We start from the raw sequence: 20,866 nt of genomic DNA on the forward strand, positions 1-20,866 counted from the left end.
AACCGCCAGCAAAGTGTCTATTTTTTCCAAGATCATCTCCTGGACTTGGACATTCGCTGCCATCTCCTCACCTCTACACCACCACATGGCTCCAGCAGTTCTCCCTGCATCATCAGTTTCTCTCTCCTTGATTTCATCCTTTCTCTCAACATCCAACATATTATGTCTCTCATTTAAAAAAAAATAAAAACACTCTCTGGGGTTTATCTACAGCTTTCTCCCCATTTGTCTGCACCTCCATGGAACAAACCTCTTTGAAGGAACTGATTACACTTGCTATCACCAATTACTCTCGTTTCATTCGCTCTTGAATCCACTCCAGTCATGCCTTCACCTCCATCACAGATGAATATGTTTTTATCAAGGCCATTAGTGTTGCTAAATCTAATGGGGACTCTGCATCCTCATCTTTCTTGGCCAATTCACAACTTTTATTGCAGTTGATCACTTTCTCCTTGTAATATGCCAGTATGCCACACTCTTCCAGATTTCCTCCTTCCTCCCTGGTTTCTGCTTTTCAGTTTCCTCTGCTTACTCTTCCTTTTTTTCTTCCCAATTTCCTAACACTGGAATATCCCAGAGCCCAGTCTTTAGACCTCTCCTTCATTTATATTCATTCCTCTAGTGACCTCATCTGGTCCCATCGTTATACATCTCTCTCCATTTCTCTCTTTCTCCAGCCAGGGCCCTCCATGTGCACTGTGTGGAGAATAGACTGTTGGAAGTACGGTTTCAGGAAGAAGCAGATTATGAAACTACTGTAGTATTGGTAGCAGCAGAGAAGACAAGAAGGAATTGTTTTTTGAATTTTGAAGGTAGAAACAACAGGATTTATTGATAGACCAAAAGCAGACTTTTTAGAAGCAAAAGTCAAGGATGGCACCAATATTTTGGCCTGAACAACTGGCAAGAGAAAGGTACCATTAACTATGTGGGAGCAGGTCTGGTACGTGTGATTGGGTGGTGGTGGCAGTACAAGGAATCAGTTCATTTCTGAAATAAATACTGGATATCCAACTATATACAGTTCTGATTAGACAATTTGGGCATGTGAGACTGTCCACCGCATAAGATAATGATCTCCATGGAGGTGAGGCCTGTGTTTAGGTGACTGCTGTGTCTGACATAGTTTCTGACATGCAGTAAGTACTCAAATACTTTAATTGTTGAATGCAAGATGATTATCAAAGTCATTTTTATTGTGACTCATTTTATTATTTTTATTGGGGACATTATCATCAACTGATTTTCATTCTAGGAGGCATTTATTCCATGCAACTGAAAGGCAATGAGGGTCAAAGAGTCAACAGAGCTATAGCAAGCTCCCAGACAGGTTACCTCTTAAAATCCAATCAATAACAACAAGGTGCAGAGAGGGGAGATTCTATAATTTGCTTCTGACATCTGTCATATTAGCTATGTGCTTTTGATAAACACAAAGCACCTCCTCAAAGAAGAAGCACTGCAACACTCCTCTAAAAGTCTTCCCTCCAGATTGTGGGAATATACAGTAGTTATCGATGAACTGTGCCAAAAATGCATTAGATTCCTAGCTATCACTTCTTGTACTATCATCATGCACAATTTGCTTCTCTGGGGCCCAAAGACAGCAGGGAAGCCAGGACAGAAGTCAAGCATGATCTTTACCTTCAGTGTACCTTAGATATGGGTCTTCCTTTCTGAGCTGAAAGAGTCAGGCAGAATGCTTACCTACCTGTGAAATGGGTTTAAGCTCCATACCATATGGGGTGTACGATCTAACTCCTCTACTCTCTCCATCACATACCACATTGAAAACAAGGAGGCACAAACACATGGTTCTTTGCTTAAAGGTATAGAGTTTATTCAGAGAGGGAATGAACACCAGAATATTAATGGAAATGAGATGATGACAGCCTTTTCAGGAGGATGCAGAAGTCTGGGAACCCCTGAGCTCCTTCTTCCTGGACTGGGTACTCTCCTGGGGTAGACAAGTACCTTCTGCTGAGGTGGAAACTGAGACATGGGATGGATTTTCTGGCTGAGTGGCACAAGTCAGCAGAGGACTGCGCTTGGAGCTGCCACTGGAGAGGGGCAGGAAACAGGACTGGCTGGACCTCACGGACTCCATGGACTGTCGCTGGAACTCACTGTCCAGGCACTGGAGGGCATCAAAGAAGCCCTCCTCCTTCTCCAACTTAGCTCCCTTCATGGGGCGTTTGGTGGAAGGTGGACTCTTCTCAGCCTTTTTTGTCTTGGTTTTGGCCACTTTCTCATCCTTACAGCGGAGAATGCATTCCTTACGCCCTTGACCTTTCATGTCAGGGTTAATCCACTGTGTAAAATGCTTCAGCTTATTTCCCAGGTCGGCTTCTACAGCTTCTGGAAGGATAGGCTCTTGTAAGTATGAGCTGTCTTTACCAGACGCTGCAGCTCTTGCCCCTAGAAAGGGTGGCCCTATAAATTTTGGCCCTGCAAAGTCTGGATCTGAAAAATATGTGGATCCTTTTAAATGCAAACTGTGGAACACCAAGTTGGTCCTATAAGGTCTGGCCCTTTAAGCCCTGAACACTTCCAGACACGGCATTCGCAGGAATCCTTGTTTGGGTGAGGTCATTCACCTTGTTCTAACAGCCTTACAGACTATTCTCATCTAGTCCTTTGGTCCCAGGGAATCTTGGAGGATGCTCTAGGAACTCAAGGTAAGGGAGATGCTGGTGAAGGTACGGACAGGGGACACTAAGCTGAGAGTTTGGAGATGGTGGCTCTACAGATCCAGATAGAACCTTGCTAGTCCCTACTCACTCAAGGCAACCATCCTGGCCAAACTAAAATTTTACCTAAGAAAGATCCTGAAGATACATTTGAGAAGTCAGGGGCTCTTGGAGTTTCAACTTAAAAGTGTCCTACTAGAACCCTGGCACAGCAAATGCTCTCTCTGGATGGAGAGAGATTTGGCACTGCACCCCTTCTCTGTGGTTCTCTGAAGCTTTGCATTTCCCTATGTCCCTATTCTCCCTGCTACTGCAGGGAGTTATCTAAACAAGGTGATTGGTAACAGCATCTGGTGAGGCTTACTGCTGCAGGTTCAGGCCTGACAGTATTCAGGGTATCACTTCCTGATCTGTGTTGGGACTGACTGCTGCCTCTGTGTCTAGAGGCTTATTTTCTGGGATGCAGGGAACTGAGCTGCTTCCAGGGCCCTTGGAATTCTGTGGACCCAGTGATTTAGGTTCCAACCACTGCAGATGTTCCAATAGATGTGTGTAGGGACAACCCCCTAGCAGATTTTCTCACATCTTTAATCAAGATGGCCCTACAACATCATCGTGGCCTGGACAAGCAACTATGGGCTGGCCCTGCTGGCCACAACAGATCAGAAGATGTCACTATCCCCTCAGGTCTCCAGGTCTGCAGGCTAGGGGACACTCATACTGGTCAGTATGCTGCCCTGGGACAGAGGCTGCTGATCATCAGGGGAGAAGAGCAACTGGAGGGACTGCTGTATCTTCTAGGGCAGACCCCAGCAATGGTAAATTAAATTGCCAAATAAACCATTTCTAAAGGTGGAACTCCAGCAGCTCGGGACATGCTCCATAAAAATAATACTACCTTGGCTCCTGAGGATTTTTAAATGGACTTCTCCAAACAGGTAGGCCCCTGGGTCTCAGGAGACAGGCTTCAACACATCTCAGGACTCAGGCTGTAGGGTTTGCTACATCTACAGAGATCTCTGGGCAACAGCTAGCAAGCCCCATGGAAGCTGGAGCTGCCACTGAAGTGGAGGTGCCAATGCAAGGCTTCACAATTGACCAGAGTCAAAAATGGGACATTAATAGAGGCTTGCTGATAGAAAAATGAAGAAGCCCAAATTCAGGAGAGTGGGAAGAACGTGGGTCTAACTGAGGTAGAGGAAATTTTAGACAGTCTGGAGATTAATAAATCATTGGGGGGAAAAAAAGAGATCAAGATCGCCTTTTGGGGTAAGACATTTAGGAATAGACCAGGGACTCAATGAGCAGAAAAGAGGAACTAAGGAAAGACAGCTGTCTTCTGCTGCAGCCAGCACACTAAGGCCTCAGTGAATCCCCCAAGCAGTGGACACGGACGACTTACAAACTGAAATGTGGAAGAGGATAGAGCCAGGATCATAGGGTTTGGGATTTTTTTGCAGTGATATTTGCACAGGGTCCACAGTGCATCCTTCAAAAACAGAAAGTTTGGGTAGACTGGCTTACCTCCCATGAACCTCAGGTCAAGGGAAATAAAAGCCCATCTTTTCAACAGAGGCCTTAGAGATAGTATTCATGATGAAAGAAATGGTAGTGTTTCCACCCAGGACTGGAAAATTTTGGGGTGGTATGACATAAGCTGCCATAGGAACCTTCCAAAATCTTGGGAATCCTCAGGCATAGATAGAAATGCATACATTACATACAAATACTTAAAGATATATCAGCGACTGGGGGAGACGGGAACATTAGACGAAGGGAATCAAGGTAATGGGGTATTTTAGGTTTGTGAGCTTGATGTTCAGGGAAAGAAAGGGAATCAGATTTTCAAGGGCTACTGACCTTGTTTCTTCAGAATACCTTCAGAGTTGCTCTTCTTCTTGACATGCTGGTTCACAGGAATCCTAGGCTCTTCAACGCTCGAAGAAGACAGAGCTCCTGCGTCCAACGGCAACTCTGGCCCTCGACATTCCTGCCTTAGCTGCTGGTGACCAGCCCAGTATTGGCGGATGCTGATTGCACTGACAGACTTGGTGGCTGGCTTAGTGGCTGACTTGGCAGCTGACTGGGTTACAGATTTCTGATTTGTTAGTTGTGACACTGTGCGGGTTGCTGATGGAAGTGAAAGCTGTTTGAAGGGCAGGGACTCCTGACTCTGATCAAAAGAGAGACTAGACATGGACAAAACCTCTAGGCAAGAGGAGCCCTGAGATGGCCCCGAAGAAGTAGGGGTGGTCAGCGTAGTCTCACCCGATATCAACTGCTGAATCTCCAGAGCCACAGAATTGCAGATTTGGCAGCAGGGGTCTGCACACAGGAGCCGCCGCACACTCCCTTCCTGAGGAAGCCAGCCCTGGCTGGGAAGGGAAGCATGGCAATCATTTGTTACCAACGCAGTAACATCTGCCTCTTTGCCAGTGTGTGGCCTGAGACAGACCTATGAGCTCTTGCTTTCTACCCCCGGTGCTGTTATTACCACTGCTTTTCTACAGAAACATTTAGCAGGTTAGGGCTAGCTAAACTGGACAAGGTCTCAGACAACTGGTGGGAACACAGGGCCTTGAGAAACTGGGAGGCGGGTGAGCTCTCTGCTGACCTGTGCTGAGAAGCTGAGTTAGGAGAAGGGAACCAGGCAGGTGGGGGAGCCAATGGTTAGCTGATGGGGCAGCACCAGAGATATCACCAGGTAGAACCTGGAGTCAGCCTCACTTGGGGCCACGGAAGTCCTGTGGGAGCTCTGCATTCTGGGGATTAGATGCACACATCTCTTAAGAGTCAATTCCTCATTCTGCAGAGCTCTTAAGAAGGGAATAATATGACAAGCTCCTGCCTGAGGGTTGTCCCAGGAACTGGCCTTCCTGAAGACAGAACCAGAGGAGGTAATGTCAGCAGGGTCCAGGGGTCTGCCCTTGAAAGGGAGCGGCTGTAAAGAGAATATGAAAACGATGACTTGTTTATGCACTTAACTATCCATTCTCCTGACTGGGTAACTTGTCTCATGGTTGGGAGAAAACCCACATCGTTAAATTCTGTCAAATCCTGACTTCCAGCACCTTTGTGAGCCTAGCCCAGAGCACAGCTGGAAGACCCCTCTCCACTGAGACGTCTGACCCCACCCTCTCCTCCACCAACTCTCACCCACGGCTCCAGGCTCCATGTGTCTGGCTCCCTCTCAGCCATTCTCCTTCTGCCCAACCCTGCCGCAGGCCAAACACAGAAATTACCACAGGCCATACTAGGAGGTGGGAGACTGCAAAGAGCAAGAGATCACCTTCGCATGATCGAAAGCAGCTCCAAGGGCTTGTCAGCTTCTTTCCGGGAATGTCTCCTAGCTGATAAACCAGGAGACTAACGTTACACGGAACAGGAAGGAATTCAGGGATATCCTACAGGAGGTTGAAGGAGTTGAATGACGGGTGACTGCAGACAACCCCCCTCCCCAGTCAGCACTCTGAGGGCACATCTGGGTACAACTTAACCAGGTATGATGTGCTCTCCTAGACCTACTTTCATTTACCTTCACAACCACACTATGAGTGAGATAGCATCATCAGATGCCCATTTTATGGATAACAAGACTGGGAGATGAAATGACCTCTACTGGGTCATAAAACTAGTAAATGACACAGTTGAGGACATCTCCCCTACTTCCTCTTCACTCCCAGGGGAAAGGTGGAGAATTTTGGAACATTCCCAGGTTCTCATTTCCCACCCAAAAAGTCTTCTTGGAGGATCTGTCAACTTGGGGAACTGGAGCAATGGTTAGAGCACCCAGCGCCTGGCACCAGGGGTCACTGAGGGCCAGGGTCCATGCAAGTCTCACCCCCAGGGGAGGGAAGTCAGAGCAGAGACTGGGACTTTACCTCTTGGTGTTTTCTCTTTAGCCCTTTGTTTGACTTTCTGGTGACGCTTAAAGACAAAATAGAGTGTGAAGTGTCTAAACTGGGACAAAACCTGCAAATATTTCCCAAACTTCTTCTGCTTCAATTCTACACATTCTGCTACCTTTTTCCCTGCTCTACCTTTTTCACCCCATCATTTCCTTTCTCTTCTTATTTCTGATTCATTTCAAACCTCTTCACACTCCATACCTCCACCCCCATTCCCTGAACAAGTTCTGTGGGAAATCAGAATAAGACGAGAGAAAGGGGAAAATGGAATAAAGGACGGGTGGTCTAGTAGACAAAGGACTTTAGCCATCCAAGGCTCTAAAAATCCACCAGCTGAAAGGATCGCCCAAATCTGAAGGTGTACTGGGATCCAGTCAGGAAACTTCCTCCATTAAAAAAAAAAAAAAAAGCAGGGGTAAGGGTAATGAGAAACAGTGAAGGGATAAAACCTTGTCTGAGGTGTAATTGGTTCAGTCATGGTCATAGTGTTTCCCTACCCGGCAGCAGTTCCTGTTAGGTCCCAACTTTAAACCTCGGTGGTTCTTTTTCACTTGCCAAATAATTAATGCAATAATAATGATGGAGCCATAAGTGTAAAAGGGATATCCAACATCCCACAAAATAAAAGTAGGGCTCAACATAATCTAAACCTTACTAGCCATCCCTCTTCCTAGGCTTCCTAGGCTTTAAGGGTCTTAGAACCTAACACCTCCAAATCCTAGACCTATTGTCTCTGCCTCACAGAGCATAGAACCAAACCAGCAGACTGCATCACAAAGCCCTCCTGTTTCCTAAGTCATGCATGGCATCACAGACCTTTATTTGTCTAGGAGAAGCTCATGTGACACAGTGTTAAGGTGAGGGTGTCTGGTTGACTACATGGGTTGCAGAGCCTGAGCCTAAAGATTCCAAGTCACAGGAAGCAAATACTCCTTCATGCCCTCTCTATTCTCTCTATCCTGATGGCTCAGCCTTCAGCTCTCAGATAACAGTCTGGCATCTATCCCCAGATAACTGAGTCTTTATGTACACTGTGTGCCCTAAAAGAGAGATAGTGGATTGGTCAGACAAACTCCATGAACTATATATATCACTGTTCTGAGAAGATAACTAGGAAACACACAAGAGGACAGTGTATACATTATCCTATTAAGTCTTGGACAGTGAAGTTTGATGTCACAGGCAATAGGTGGGCAGTCATGAAAAGGACTGTAATTATTGTGGCAAGAAAAGGACATAGCTTCTGTTCTTTTAAACAACTTTCTGAGTTAAAGGAGTGCTCCCAGTCTGTGTGATCAAGCTTTTGATGGACAAGAAGAAACTGTAAACAGTGCCTTCCAAGGAGGAACATGATTGAGGCTCACTTCTGGAGCTTGGTTTTCCAGAATGGCCTTTACAACTCTCAGTAGTATCCTGTGGAGTATCCACTCATTGAGGTGAGTTACTGGCAAGACTAAGGACCACAAACTTGGGCTCTTGGGTTGAATCCACCATGGCTGGAGTGGTTGGCTGAAATGTTTATGAAAATCTGAATCTGAACACCTTTAGGCAGGTCAAGCTTTTTTCTGCTCATTCTTAGTACCCACCATCCCCATGTCCACTGATTTACATATTAATGTTAACTTCATGATCCCTGTCAACATTGTGATATGCCTCTAAGACTCCAGGATTTCTGAATTTCCTAAGAAATTCTTGCCCTGATGAGAATGGTCCCATAGCCCCCAAATTCTCAGGCTCAAAATCTCTGAAGAGGCTATTTGGTCCTTCCTCCAGCATTCAATCTACCACTGAACAGATGTGGTGAGCCAACAATCTGTGTTCATCCTTAAGCTGCCCAGTCTCAAAGGTACAAAGACATTTGAGTTATATTACCTGCCTGCTCTCAAGTCAGTTAAAAAATCTAGTTTCAAACACAAAAACTAATTCACAATCAAAAACCCACCTTATTAAGAGTTGAATCAGGACTTTCCTGGTGGTCCAGTGGTTGAGAATTTGCCTGCCAATGCAGGGACATGAGTTCAATCCCTGGTCCGGGAAGATTCCATATGTCAGGAGGCAACTAAGCCCATGTACCACAACTACTGAGCCCATGCTCTAGAGCCCAATAATTGCAACTACTGAGTGCTCTAGAGCCCATGCTCCACAACAAGAAAAACCACCACAGTGAGAAGCCTGCACACCACAACTAGAGAATAGACCCTGCTCGCCACAACTAGACAAACTTTGTTGCTTTGTGCACAGCAACGAAGACCCAGCACAGCCAAAAATTTTAAAAAAGGGTTGAAACAAGAACCAGCATTACTAGGAGCTTGGAAAGAAGGGTGTAAGGTGTTATTTAATGGGTACGAAATTTCCATATGAGATGATGAAAAGGTTCTGAAAATGGACAGTGGTGATGGCTGCACAGCACTGGGAATGTACTTAATGTCACTGATGTACACTTAAAAGTGGTTAAAAGAATAAAGTTCATGTTGTATATATTTTACCACAATTTTAAAAAAAAACCAGTCATTGGCATGAGGAATTTTTTTGCTATCTATAAGGAAGAATATTCTGAAAATAATTTGGCAAAGAAACAGATTACTGAATATTTTTCTTCAATGTCCTTTTTTACAGAAGAAAATCAAAATAAAATAGATCCTTAAATTTAAGATAATTTAAGAAGAGTCTCATCCTGAAAATGGGATGAATTTGAACCATTTCAAAATTTTTCCTAAACTTGTAAATTCTGTAATATAGGAATGAGAAGACATTTCCAATTAAAGAGAACTGAATGACAGGTTGTGTATATGTGTTAGTCGCTCAGTCGTGTCCGATTCTTTGCAGCCCCATGGACTGTAGCCTGCCAGGCTCCTCTGTCCATGGAATTCTCCAGGCAAGAATACTGGAATTGGTTGCCATTCCCTCCTCCAGGGGATCTTCCCCCCAGGAATCAAATGCAGGTCTCCTGCATTGCAGGTGGATTCTTTACCATCTGAGCCACCCAGGAAGCCCGAATGACAGGTTATTAATAATTAGTTAAAAAGCAGCTTGCATCGGCTTTTTAGCAGCAAGTCAAGATACCTAAAAAGTGACTTGAATTTTTTACAGTTGTCATTATTCCTCCCCAACCAAGTTCATGCTTCCTGCTCTGTGCTGCTGCAAGCGCTCTCAGTCTCCCGTTAACCTGACCCAATGTAGCACTGTGTGGTGCGCAGGGTCCTCCCCAACCCCGGGCTATGAATGTAAGTAATTAACAAACTTCTGTCAGGCTTATAAGTCCAGCGTCAGGTGTCGTACTTTCAGACATCCCCAGGACCCCAGGGTTACCAACAGGACAAAGAGGAGGTGCACACAACACTCCATCTCCTACCCAACCCACTCCTGCTTCCTGAAGCTACTGCTGCAACTTCGCTCAGTCTCCCAATAGCCTCTTTGCCCCAGACAAAATTATCAAACTTGGCAAACTTGGTACCAGCTCCAACCTGTATACTATTTACCTTAAAGATAATCCATGGCCGCTGTTCTCCCACTAGGCCATTAAAACCATCTGCTACAGACTCCTCTACTGCAACTTACCCAGACCTTGCTCTTCCATCTCAGAGATGAGGAGGTAGAGCCGAAGACAACCTTATACCTTTCTGCAGACCAGACCTTTAGTACAGGCTTATATATTGATCGGGTACCTACTGACAGAGGGTGCTTGTGTGGATGCGACAGAGGGATCAGCGTCTTCCTAAACAAAGGCATATTTGCGTAATGAACACGCTGTCATTTTTGATGATGTGGACATGGATAGTCACATTTGCCCTTCCTGCCACATGCTTTACTGTGAATGGCAAACAAGGGAGATGAAGTACATCAAAGGCCTCTGTGGACTCTACACAGAGTCCTGTGTGGAGGGTACACAACTGCAAAGGATTCAGATTTGTCTGTTTCGAAAAAACTTGCTAAAGCAGGACCCTGCTCTCGTAATAACGCTATAGTGCCACAATTATAACAGTAGAATTTCTTCGGGAAACTGTTCGGGATTATTGATTCACATGCAACATGGGTCATATCATAGCCCAATTAGGAAAAATCCTCACAGGACACTAGTGTGATTTTGTCCCTCCACACAAGCCTTATGAAGGAGCTTTGCTGTGTCTCATTCTCAGAAAACACTAGTGAACATCTTTAGATGTCTCACATGATGGGGACAGAGAGGCACAGTTGCTGCCATTCAGAAGCAACATTTTTAGACACTAGCATTTTTATTAATGCCCAAGTGTTGGACAGGGAGTTAGACAAGAAGACCAGCGCTCCACAGCAGTCACTTTGCTATGCAGAAGTGTAGTAAAATGATAGAGGCACCAGAGGGCAGCACTTGCCTACCCAACGTGTCCCAAGGATTCTGTGACAGAAACTTTAAACGGCCATCTGTTGCACTGCCTCCCAATCCTGGCCTTACATCAAAATTACTGGGAGGCTTATCAAAATATAGATTTCCTGGCCTCACGCCAGACTTAATGAATCAGAATCTCTACAAGCAGGGTCTTGTAACCTATGTATTCAATTTTCAATAAATGTCAAAATAATTTTCAAGCAACAAACACCGGGCTTTGGGTGTGCATTTGGGAGCAACGGGACTGCAGAGAACAACAGTGCTTCCTCCTACCCCAGTTTCACTGATATACAACTGGCACATAACACTATGAGTTTACGGTGAGGTAAACAATATAATGATTTGTTATATGCAGGCGCTGTGAACTGGTTACCACAATAAGTTTAGGTAATGTTCATCACCTCACTTAGATTTTTTTTCCTGTAATATATCCAGGTCAGGAAGCAACAGTTAGAACTGGATATAGAACAACAGACTGGTTCCAAATAGGAAAAAGAGTACGTCAAGGCTGTATATTGTCACCCTGCTTATTTAACTTATATGCAGAGTACATCATGAGAAACGCTGGGCTGGAAGAAGCACAAGTTGGAATCAAGATTGCCGGGAGAAATATCAATAACCTCAGCTATGCAGATGATACCACCCTTATGGCAGAAAGTGAAGAGGAACTCAAAAGCCCCTTTATTGATGAAAGTGAAAGAGGAGAGTGAAAAAGTTGGCTTAAAGCTCAACATTCAGAAAATGAAGATCATGGCATCTGGTCCCATCACTTTATGGGAAATAGATGGGGAAACAGTGGAAACAGTGTCAGACTTTATTTTGGGGGGCTCCAAAATCACTGCAGATGGTGACTGCAGCCATGAAATTAAAAGACGCTTACTCCTTGGAAGGAAAGTTATGACCAACCTAGACAGCATATTCAAAAGCAGAGACAATACTGTGCCAACAAAGGTCCATCTAGTCAAGGCTATGGTTTTTCTTGTGGTCATGTATGGATGTGAGAGCTGGACTGTGAAGAAAGCTGAGCACTGAAGAATTAATGCTTTTGAACTGTGGTGTTGGAGAAGACTCTTGAGAGTCCCTTGGACTGCATGGAGATCCAACCAGTCCATTCTAAAGGAGATCAGTCCTGGGATTTCTTTGGAAGGAATGATGCTAAAGCTGAAACTCCAGTACTTTGGCCACCTCATGCGAAGAGTTGACTCATTGGAAAAGACACTGATGCTGGGAGGGAATGGGGGCAGGAGGAGAAGGGGACGACAGAGGATGAGATGGCTGGATGGCATCACTGACTCAATGGATGTGAGTTTGAGTGAACTCTGGGAGTTGGTGATGGACAGGGAGGCTTGCCGTGCTGTGGTTCATGGGGTCGCAAAGAGTCGGACACGACTGAGCGACTGAACTGAAGAACTTTTAAGATCTACTCTTGGCAACTCTCAAACACATAATATCATTAACTACAGTCATCACACTATACATACATCAGAACTTATTAATCTTATAACGAATTCTGTACCTCTTGATCGTCTTCATCCATTTCCCCCACTCCCTCTCCCTGACCACCGATCTATTCTCTGAACGAGTTTGGTCATTTATTTTTAGATTCCATACATAACTAAGATCATATAGTATTTGTCATTCTCTGTCTTGAGATATAGTTCACTCAGCATAATGCTGTTAAGGGCCATCTGTATTGTTGCAAATGGCAGGATTTCCTTCTTTTTTATGGCTGAGAAATATTCCATGATATCATATTCTATATCCATTCACTGCCAACAGATGCTTAGATTGTTCCAAGTCTTGGTTATTAAAAATAATACTGCAATGGGCATGGGTGTTCAGATATCTCTGAGAGATAGTGATTTTCTTTCAGGTACATAACCAAAAGTGGGATTGTTGTGTCAAATTTAAAGCAACTTTATTAAAAAATTCCTCCTATAATAGATGAGTTTGACCATCTCTGGTCATGACCTAACTTAGACAGTGGTCTATAAACAGAAGTTAAGAATTCAGGAACACAAGGAAGAAAGGAGAATCAATCCTGACAGAGAAAAATTACTATGTGTCAGGCCCTTTACACATCACATCATTCAGTCTTTATCATCAACCCAGACCCAGGTATTATTATCCCAAGTTATATATGAGGAAACTGAGTCACCCATAAGTAAAGTTACTGCAGATGGTGACTGCAGCCATGAAATTAAAAGACACTTGCTCCCTGGAAGAAAAGCTATGACCAATCTAGACAGCATAATAAAAAGCAGAGACATTACTTTGCCAACAAAGGTCTGTCTAGTCAAAGCTATGGTTTTTCTAGTAGTCATGTATGGATGTGAGAATTGGACTATAAAGAAAGCTGAGCGCCGAAGAATTGATGCTTTTGAACTGTGGTGTTGGAGAAGACTCTTGAGAGTCCCTTGGACTGCAAGAATATCAAACCAGTTCATCCTAAAGGAAACGAGTCCTGAATATTCATTGGAAGGACTGATGCTGAAGCTGAAACTCCAATACTTTGGCCATGTGATGCGAAGAACTGACTCATCTGAAAAGACCCTGATGCTGGGAAAGATTGAAGGCAAGAGGAGAAGGGGATGACAGAGGATGAGATGGTTGGATGGCATCACCAACTCAATGAACACGAGTTTGAGTAAACTCCAGGAGTTGGCGATGGACAGGAAGGCCTGGTGTGCTGCAGTCCATGGGGTCACAAAGAGACGGACACAACTTAGCAACTGAACTGTAAGTAAAGTAACGTTTGTCTGAGGTCATATAGCAACTTAGTGGTGGACAGTTAGTTTCTAAATTCCACTAAGACTTGCAACCTTCAATCCAATCAAACTGAGAGAATACAGACATACCATATGATTATAAGATGTTTGAAAGTGCAGTCTACTCACATGTTCAGTCATTTTTGAAAAGGGCCACCATAAATAAAAGGAACTTAAAACAAGAGCCGAAGAGCAAGTCTGGGTCCAAAGGTGTCCAATGTCATCCAGATCATACCTACTTCTCATCGGTTATGCCCCTCAGGCATCAGGCTGTCACAGCCCAGTGACATTAGCATCTGAGTGCCCCATTCACACTCCTGGTTTGATTATAGCCTCATCCAGTATCTTCTGACTAGAAGGTAACTTTCAAAGTAAATAAACCTATATAAAGAGAATAACCTGACCAGCAGGTGGGAGTACGCCAGGTCCTTTGCAATTATATTTCCCAGTGAAAACTACTACATTAGCATGATGATTTATGCCTTAGACTCTTTTCAATTTAATTATAGTTGATAATTCAGTTTACATACAGTGGGTTTCCTGAAGAGACCAATTGGCTCAGAGAACCCTGTTAAGATGTAGTCTTTCTACTTTACAGCTGAGGAAAGTAGTATACTTGGCTCCTAGTTCTCCCTCCTTTCCATTTCTCATGGTTACTCTCCATCCTGCTGACCAACTGCAGAGGTAGGGAGGGCCATTCTAAACATCAGGCTCCTGCAGTGACAACAATCCCCAGCCTTCTCACAGGGGAGAGCAGCACCACTGCTTCTCAGCCCAAGCTGCCTTCCTCTTGTGTTTCTCCCACTAGTACAGAGTCAGTTCAGTCACTCAGTCATGTCCAACTCTTTGCTACCCCATGGACTGCAGCACGCCAGGCCTCCCTGTCCATCACCAACTCCTGGAGTTTACTCAAACTCATGTCCATTGAGTCGGTGATGCCATCCATCTCATCCTCTGTCGTACCCTTCTCCTCCTGCCTTCAATCTTTCGCAGCATCAGGGTCTTTTCAGATGAGTCAGTTCTTTGCATCAGGTGGCCAAAGTATTGGAGTTTCAGAGTAGTATCTATTACAGACTGTTTATAGAATAAAGCATTGGGTGGAGGCAAAAAAGTTTATTCAGAAGTGAATCCCAATAACTTGAAAGTAGGAAATAACAGTCAGAGAAGGAAATGGCAACCCACTTCAGTATTCTTGCCTGGAAAATTCCATGGACAGAGGAGCCTGATGGGCTCCAGTCCATGGGGTCACAAAGAGTTGGACATGACTGAGCACGCATGCACACACAAAAATACTCAAAATAGCTCAGAGTGTGTCTGGTACAGATAAACTGCTATATGAGTCTCCTACAAAGAGGAGAGGGATTATTTTTGGCTGAAGTGATCTGGGAAAGCTTCATGATGTAGAAAACAGCATTTAACTTGCTGCCTGAAGCAGAGAGAGGATTTTAATTCGTGAAACTGGAAAGAGAGAGTGATCCACATGCAGGAGTTAGCATGCATAAAACTGCTGGAACCTCTGTGTAATGGTATGTGGAAATAACAGAGGGATTTCTGAAATATTTATTTTACTCTGGGTACATTTTATTCTGTATATATTCGATCTTAATGAAGTGAGGTTTAGATTTCATGTTGTTTTTGTGTAGAAACTAAGGTTGTGGATATCTCTTTGTGCGTGTATTTTTCTGCATCACGTGGACATGAACTGTGGAGATGGGTCTCCTAAATCAGACCATATGTATCTCTAGGTATAAATGTCTGTGTGGGTGCATTTCTCTACAGATTTTCTGATCTTTGAGGGTGTGTGCACATGCAGTCCTGGGGGGATGGGAAGGAAAGAGTAGAGGTGAGGAGGAGAAGGAAGAGGGGAAAGAGAATGAGAAGTTGTTGAGGTAAATCTGTGTCTGAAGCTCAAATGTGAATCCTACCCATCATTAGTATTTTAAATAGTTGATAATTGATGGTGCCATCATCCTTGGAAGTTCTTTTTCTAATAATAAAACATTTATTGGTAAAGGACAGCATCTCAAAATGCTATCTTTTATCCATCACATTCAATGTCTTTTCAAATATCTTTTCATTTGTCCTTCCTTTTATCCATTTTAATCCTCTTCTTGGATTTTTTTTTTTCTTTTGGTGTCTTTTTTCCTTATGCTCCCAGTCCTAGTAATTTCTTTATTGGAATTTTGTCTTTCTGTAAGCTTTCCCCCTCTCCTCTAATTTAGAAAGCTAATACCATACCCTGGCTCAGAGGTTAAAGAGTCTGCCTGCAATGCAGGAGACCCAGGGAGACCCAACCTGGGTCAGGAAGATCCCCTGGAGAAGGAAATGGCAACCCACTCCAGTATTTTTGCCTGGAGATTCTCATGGACAGAGGAGCCTGGTAGGCTACAGTCCATGGGGCCACAGAGTCAGATACGACTGAGCAGACTTCACTTTCACTTCACTTTCACCCACACCCCAGAAAACAAGTGTTTTTAATTTGGGAAAGGGGTACTTCATGTGGTACCCCTAAAATATCTTTAAAGATATTTCAGATTTGATCTTAGGTTTTATCTTCACTGTCACTGCCACAGTCAATTCAACAAATTTTAACTGTGTGCTTTGGTGTATGTCCACAGCACTGTTCCAGCTACTGAAGAAACAGGGAAAAAATGCCTAGAATAGTCAACCAATTATATTAAAGATCATCTTTAAGTAACCAACTTTTCTTTTCTCCAGACATAGGGAGAAAACTAGAAGACAGAAAAGCACGAATGATTTAGCTAGTTTTTCCAAGGGCATCTACTACATATCATCTTAAGAAAACTAAAGTAGCAAATAAATCCAGTGAATTTGCATATTTTTTCATATTTTTTAATATATTGCCATTCCAAGAAATGAGAGTAAATCGAAATTATGTTTAGTGAGCAGTATTTTTGCATCTGTTTCTTAGATATAATTCTGGTATCCAAAGATGGTTTATTAATTAACTTAGTCATTTGCTTAATTATTAGGCTCCTAAGGTTAGTCAAGGATCTGGAAATATAATTTTAGCTAATATATCCTTATGAATTCTAGAATTCTAAGGACTTCATAATAATTTCAGAAACAATGGCTTGCTGCTCCTGCTGCTGCTAAGTCACTTCAGTCATGTCCAACTCTGTGCGACTCCACAGACAGCAGCCCACCAGGCTCCGCCGTCCCTGGGATTCTCCAGGCAAGAACACTGGAGTGGGTTGCCATTTCCTTCTCCAATGCATGAAAGTGAAAAGCGAAAGTGAAGTTGCTCAGTGGCTTGAAAATCACCCAAATTTAACACGTCATAAATCTCTGAATTGAAAGCATTCAATGAGCCCCAAACAGGACAAATTAAAAGAAAATAATATCCAGACACATTATAATCAAGCTTCTTAAAACCAACGATAAAGAAATCTTGAAAACAATGAGAGAAAAATACTGTTACAGTTCAAATGACTGAATTTCTCATCAAAAACCACACAGGCCAGAAGATGGTGTAACAACATCTTTAAAGTGTTAAACATCCACAATGTTATAACCAGTTAAAATATCCTTCAAAAATGAAGATGCACTAATATGCACCCCAATGTTCATAGCAGCAATATTTGCAATTGCCAAGATATGGAAGCAACCTAAATGTCCATTGACAGATGAATGGATAAAGAAGATGTGGTATATATACAATGGAATACTAGTCAACCATAAAAGAGAATGAAATTTTGCCATTTACAACAACTAACCTTAAGATGACTAACTTGACTAACCTTAAGATGGATTTAGAGGGTATTTATGCTAAGTGAAATAAGACAGAGAAAGGTAAATATTGTGTGGATCTAAAAAAAAATAAAACAAACTAGTAAATATAACAAAAAGGAAACAGACTTACATATAGAGAACAAACTAGTGATTGCCAGTAAGGAGAGGGAAGAGGGGAGGGGCAATATAGGAATACAGGATTAAGAGGTGTAAACTATTATGTACAAATAAAGCTACAGGATATATTATATAACACAGGAAATACAGCCAATATTTTACAGTAACTATAAACGGAGACTTAAAACATAAATCACTGTTGTACACCTATAGTTTACTACATTGTACATCAACTATATCTTAATTTTAAAAGTATTAAAAAATGAAGATGAACTAGAAACATTCTCATAAGAAAGAAAACTAAGATAATTTTAGTATTTCTTTCAGCTGTGAAAGAAATGCTAAAGGAAGCTCTTTTGGCTGAAGAGACATGATCCCAGAAAGAAATGTGGAACTTAAGAAATCAAGGTCGGGATGGGGAACACATGTATACCTGTGGCGGATTCATTCTGATATTTGGCAAAACTAATACAATTATGTAAAGTTTAAAAATAAAATAAAATTAGGGAAAAAAATGAAAAAAAAAAAAAGAAATCAAGGAAGAACAGAAAGGGTAAATGTCAGGAAAAACAGACTATTTTTCTACTCTTAAGTACTTTAAAATACTTATGAATGTTGAAAGCAACAATTACAATACTGTATTTATAGATGTAATACATAAGATACTGATAAAGAGACATGATAAAGGGAAATTTGTGGTTGTAAGGCTCCTGTGTTTTAAGTGATAAAATATTAAATCTAAATAGACTGTAAAAGCTAAGTGTGTAAATTGTAATCACTGGGGCAACCACTAAAAAATGATGCAAAGCTACATGGTCAAAAACCAATAAATAAATTAAAATAAAACATTCATATGCAAAAATTCCAAAAGAGGTCAGGTAAGAGGAAAAGAGGAACAACAGAGAAAACAGGAAAATGATATAATGCACAACTAAATCCAGCCATTTTAATTATCATGGTAAATACCAATGGTCTATACATACCAATTAAAACATAGAAATTCTCACATTTAATTTTTAAAAGACCAAACTATATACAACATGATAGTTTCAAGAAATCTACTTGATAGATAGTACAAACTCTAATCAGAAAAAAAACTGGATTGGCTTTTACAGTGTCAGAATAAGCAGACTTCAGAATAAGGAAAATTACCAGCAGTAAAGAGGAAAATTATATGGTGAAGATTGGAGCAAATACCCAAGAAGACAACAATTTAAAATGTATATGCTCCTAAGAACCCAGAGCTCCAGAGTATATGAAGCAAAAACTGATAGAAAAGAAGCAGAGACAAATCCACAAATATACCTGGCCATTTAAACACTCCTCTCTCTATAATAGGTAGATGGAAAATTAGCAAAGATAGAGAAGACCTGAACAATACTATCAACCAACTTGACCAGATGACATTTATAAAGCACACCACCCAACAGGAGCAGAATACACATTCAAGTGCACACATGGAATATTCATCAAGATAGGCCATATTCTGGGCCTTAAAAAAAAAAAATAGCAATTTTTTTTTTTTTTGCAATTTTTTAAAAAACTGAAGTTGTGGACTTCTCTGGTGGCTCAGCAATAAAGGATTCACCTGCCAATACAGGAGACATGGGTTTAATCCCTAGTCCTGGGGGTCCTGGGGGCTTCCCTGGTGGCTTACACAGTAAAGAATCTGCCTGCAATGCAGGAAACCCTGGTTCAATCCCTGCGCCGGGAAGATACCCTGGAGAAAGAAATGGCAACCCACACCAGTATTCTTGCCTGGAAAATTCCATGGGCAGAGGGACCTGGCAGGCTACAGTTCATAGGGTCACAAAGAGTCAGACACGACTGAGCGACTAACACCAGGGGATCCCACATGCTGTGAAGAAACTAAGCCCATGCACCAAAACTACTGAGTCAGTGCTCTAGAGCCTGGGAGCCACAACTACTGAAGCCTGCGTGCCCTAGATCCCGTGCTCTGAAACAAGAGAAGTCACTGCAGTGAGAAGCCCGTGCACCTCAACTAGAAAGTACCCCCCACCATACTCTCTGCAACTAAAGAAAAGCCCATGCAGCAATGAAGACTCAGCACAGCAAAAAAATAATAATTTTTAAAAAACAAATTACATAGAGCTGATCATAAAAGCCTTAAACAGCAAGTCATTATTTAGTGACTAGAAAGATTTCTGGAAAATCCCCAAATATTTGGAAATTACAAAATGCTGATGGAAAAAATTGCTGATGAAAGAAATCAGGGAAGACCCAAATAAAGAGTCATATTAAGTTCAAAGATGGGAAAAATTAATTTAGTTAATGTTTCAATTTTCTCCCGAATTGATATGTATATTTCCAAAAGGATTTCTTACAGATTCATATAGAAAGGCAAAGAAAGTAGAATACCCCAAACAAAGAAAAGAAGAGTAAAAGAGTAAAAGACTCATGTCATATGATTTAAAGACTTACTACAGTAACCAATAGTGTGGTCCTGGAGAAAAGAGAGACACAAAAGTCAATGGAACAGAATAGGGCAGGGATTGGCAAACTGAGGCCTGTGGGCCAAATCTGACTGATTGCCTGTTTTTGTAAATTACGTTTTATGGAATACAGTCATGTTCACAGTCATAGCCATTTGTTTACATATTGTCTATAGTTGCTTTCATGCTACCATAACTGAGCTGAGTGCTGCAACAGAAACCATTTGACCTGCAGAGCCTAAACTATTTAACAAACATTTGGCCCTTTAAGGAAAAAATAATAATCAATTCCTGAAATAGAGAGGCTAGAAATAAACCCAAAACATATATAGCCAAATGATTTTTGATCAAAGTGAAAAGCCAACTCAATGGAGAAATGACAGTCTTTTCAACAAATGGTGCCAGGATAATTGGACATCCATTTGCACACACACCCAATAAAGACCAACTGAATCTTGACTATACCTCACACTTCATATTAACTCAAGATTGATCACAGACCCAAAAGTAAAGCAGAATACTAAAACTCTTAGAAGAAAATACAAGAGACTTTGAGTGAGGAATAGTCTTAAAACATACTATCTAAGCAAAATTCATAAAAGAACACATTGATAAGTTGTACTTCATCAAAATTCTAAACTTATGCTCTTTTAAAGATATTGTTAAGAAAATAAAAAGACAAGCCACAAATTGGCAGAAAATATTTGCAAATCAGATATTTGACAAAGGACTTTATCCAAAATATATGAAGAACTCTCAAAATTCCACAGTAATAAAACAGACAACCCAATTTTAAAATGGGCAAAAGAAG

General features: G+C 42.1%; 2 protein-coding genes across 6 annotated transcripts in view; both read right to left on the reverse strand.

Moving 5' to 3' along the window:
• LOC785500 (protein SPATA31F1) overlaps positions 1 to 20,866 on the reverse strand; it is a 112,550-nt gene that overhangs the window by 41,341 nt on the left and 50,343 nt on the right. The gene's annotated exons all lie outside the window — the stretch shown is intronic.
• Positions 1,819 to 7,344, reverse strand: FAM205C (family with sequence similarity 205 member C). Of its 5 annotated transcripts, none has more exons than XM_024995976.2 (5): positions 7,099 to 7,344; positions 6,575 to 6,611; positions 5,983 to 6,043; positions 4,554 to 5,068; positions 1,819 to 2,361 (listed from the first exon to the last, which is right to left on the reverse strand). In XM_024995976.2, the coding sequence occupies exons 1-5, from the start codon at positions 7,240 to 7,242 to the stop codon at positions 1,901 to 1,903; spliced, it is 1,218 nt and encodes a 405-aa protein (XP_024851744.1). In that variant the 5' UTR covers positions 7,243 to 7,344; the 3' UTR covers positions 1,819 to 1,900.

This window comes from Bos taurus, chromosome 8, assembly GCF_002263795.3.
Source record: "Bos taurus isolate L1 Dominette 01449 registration number 42190680 breed Hereford chromosome 8, ARS-UCD2.0, whole genome shotgun sequence".
In the NCBI taxonomy this organism is placed as follows: Eukaryota; Metazoa; Chordata; class Mammalia; order Artiodactyla; family Bovidae; genus Bos; species Bos taurus.

What these genes read in the sequence shown, in the direction of transcription:
- FAM205C (XM_024995975.2), bottom strand. Translation starts at nt 7,242, where the DNA reads ATGTTGAGCCCTACTTTTATTTTGTGGGATGTTGGATATCCCTTTTAC. An exon ending in CTGCTTTCGATCATGCGAAG is followed by an intron (nt 5,069 to 5,982) that starts GTGATCTCTTGC and finishes TTCCCTTCCCAG; the next exon opens with CCAGGGCTGGCTTCCTCAGG. An exon ending in AGGTATTCTGAAGAAACAAG is followed by an intron (nt 2,359 to 4,553) that starts GTCAGTAGCCCT and finishes TCCTTCCAGAAG; the next exon opens with CTGTAGAAGCCGACCTGGGA.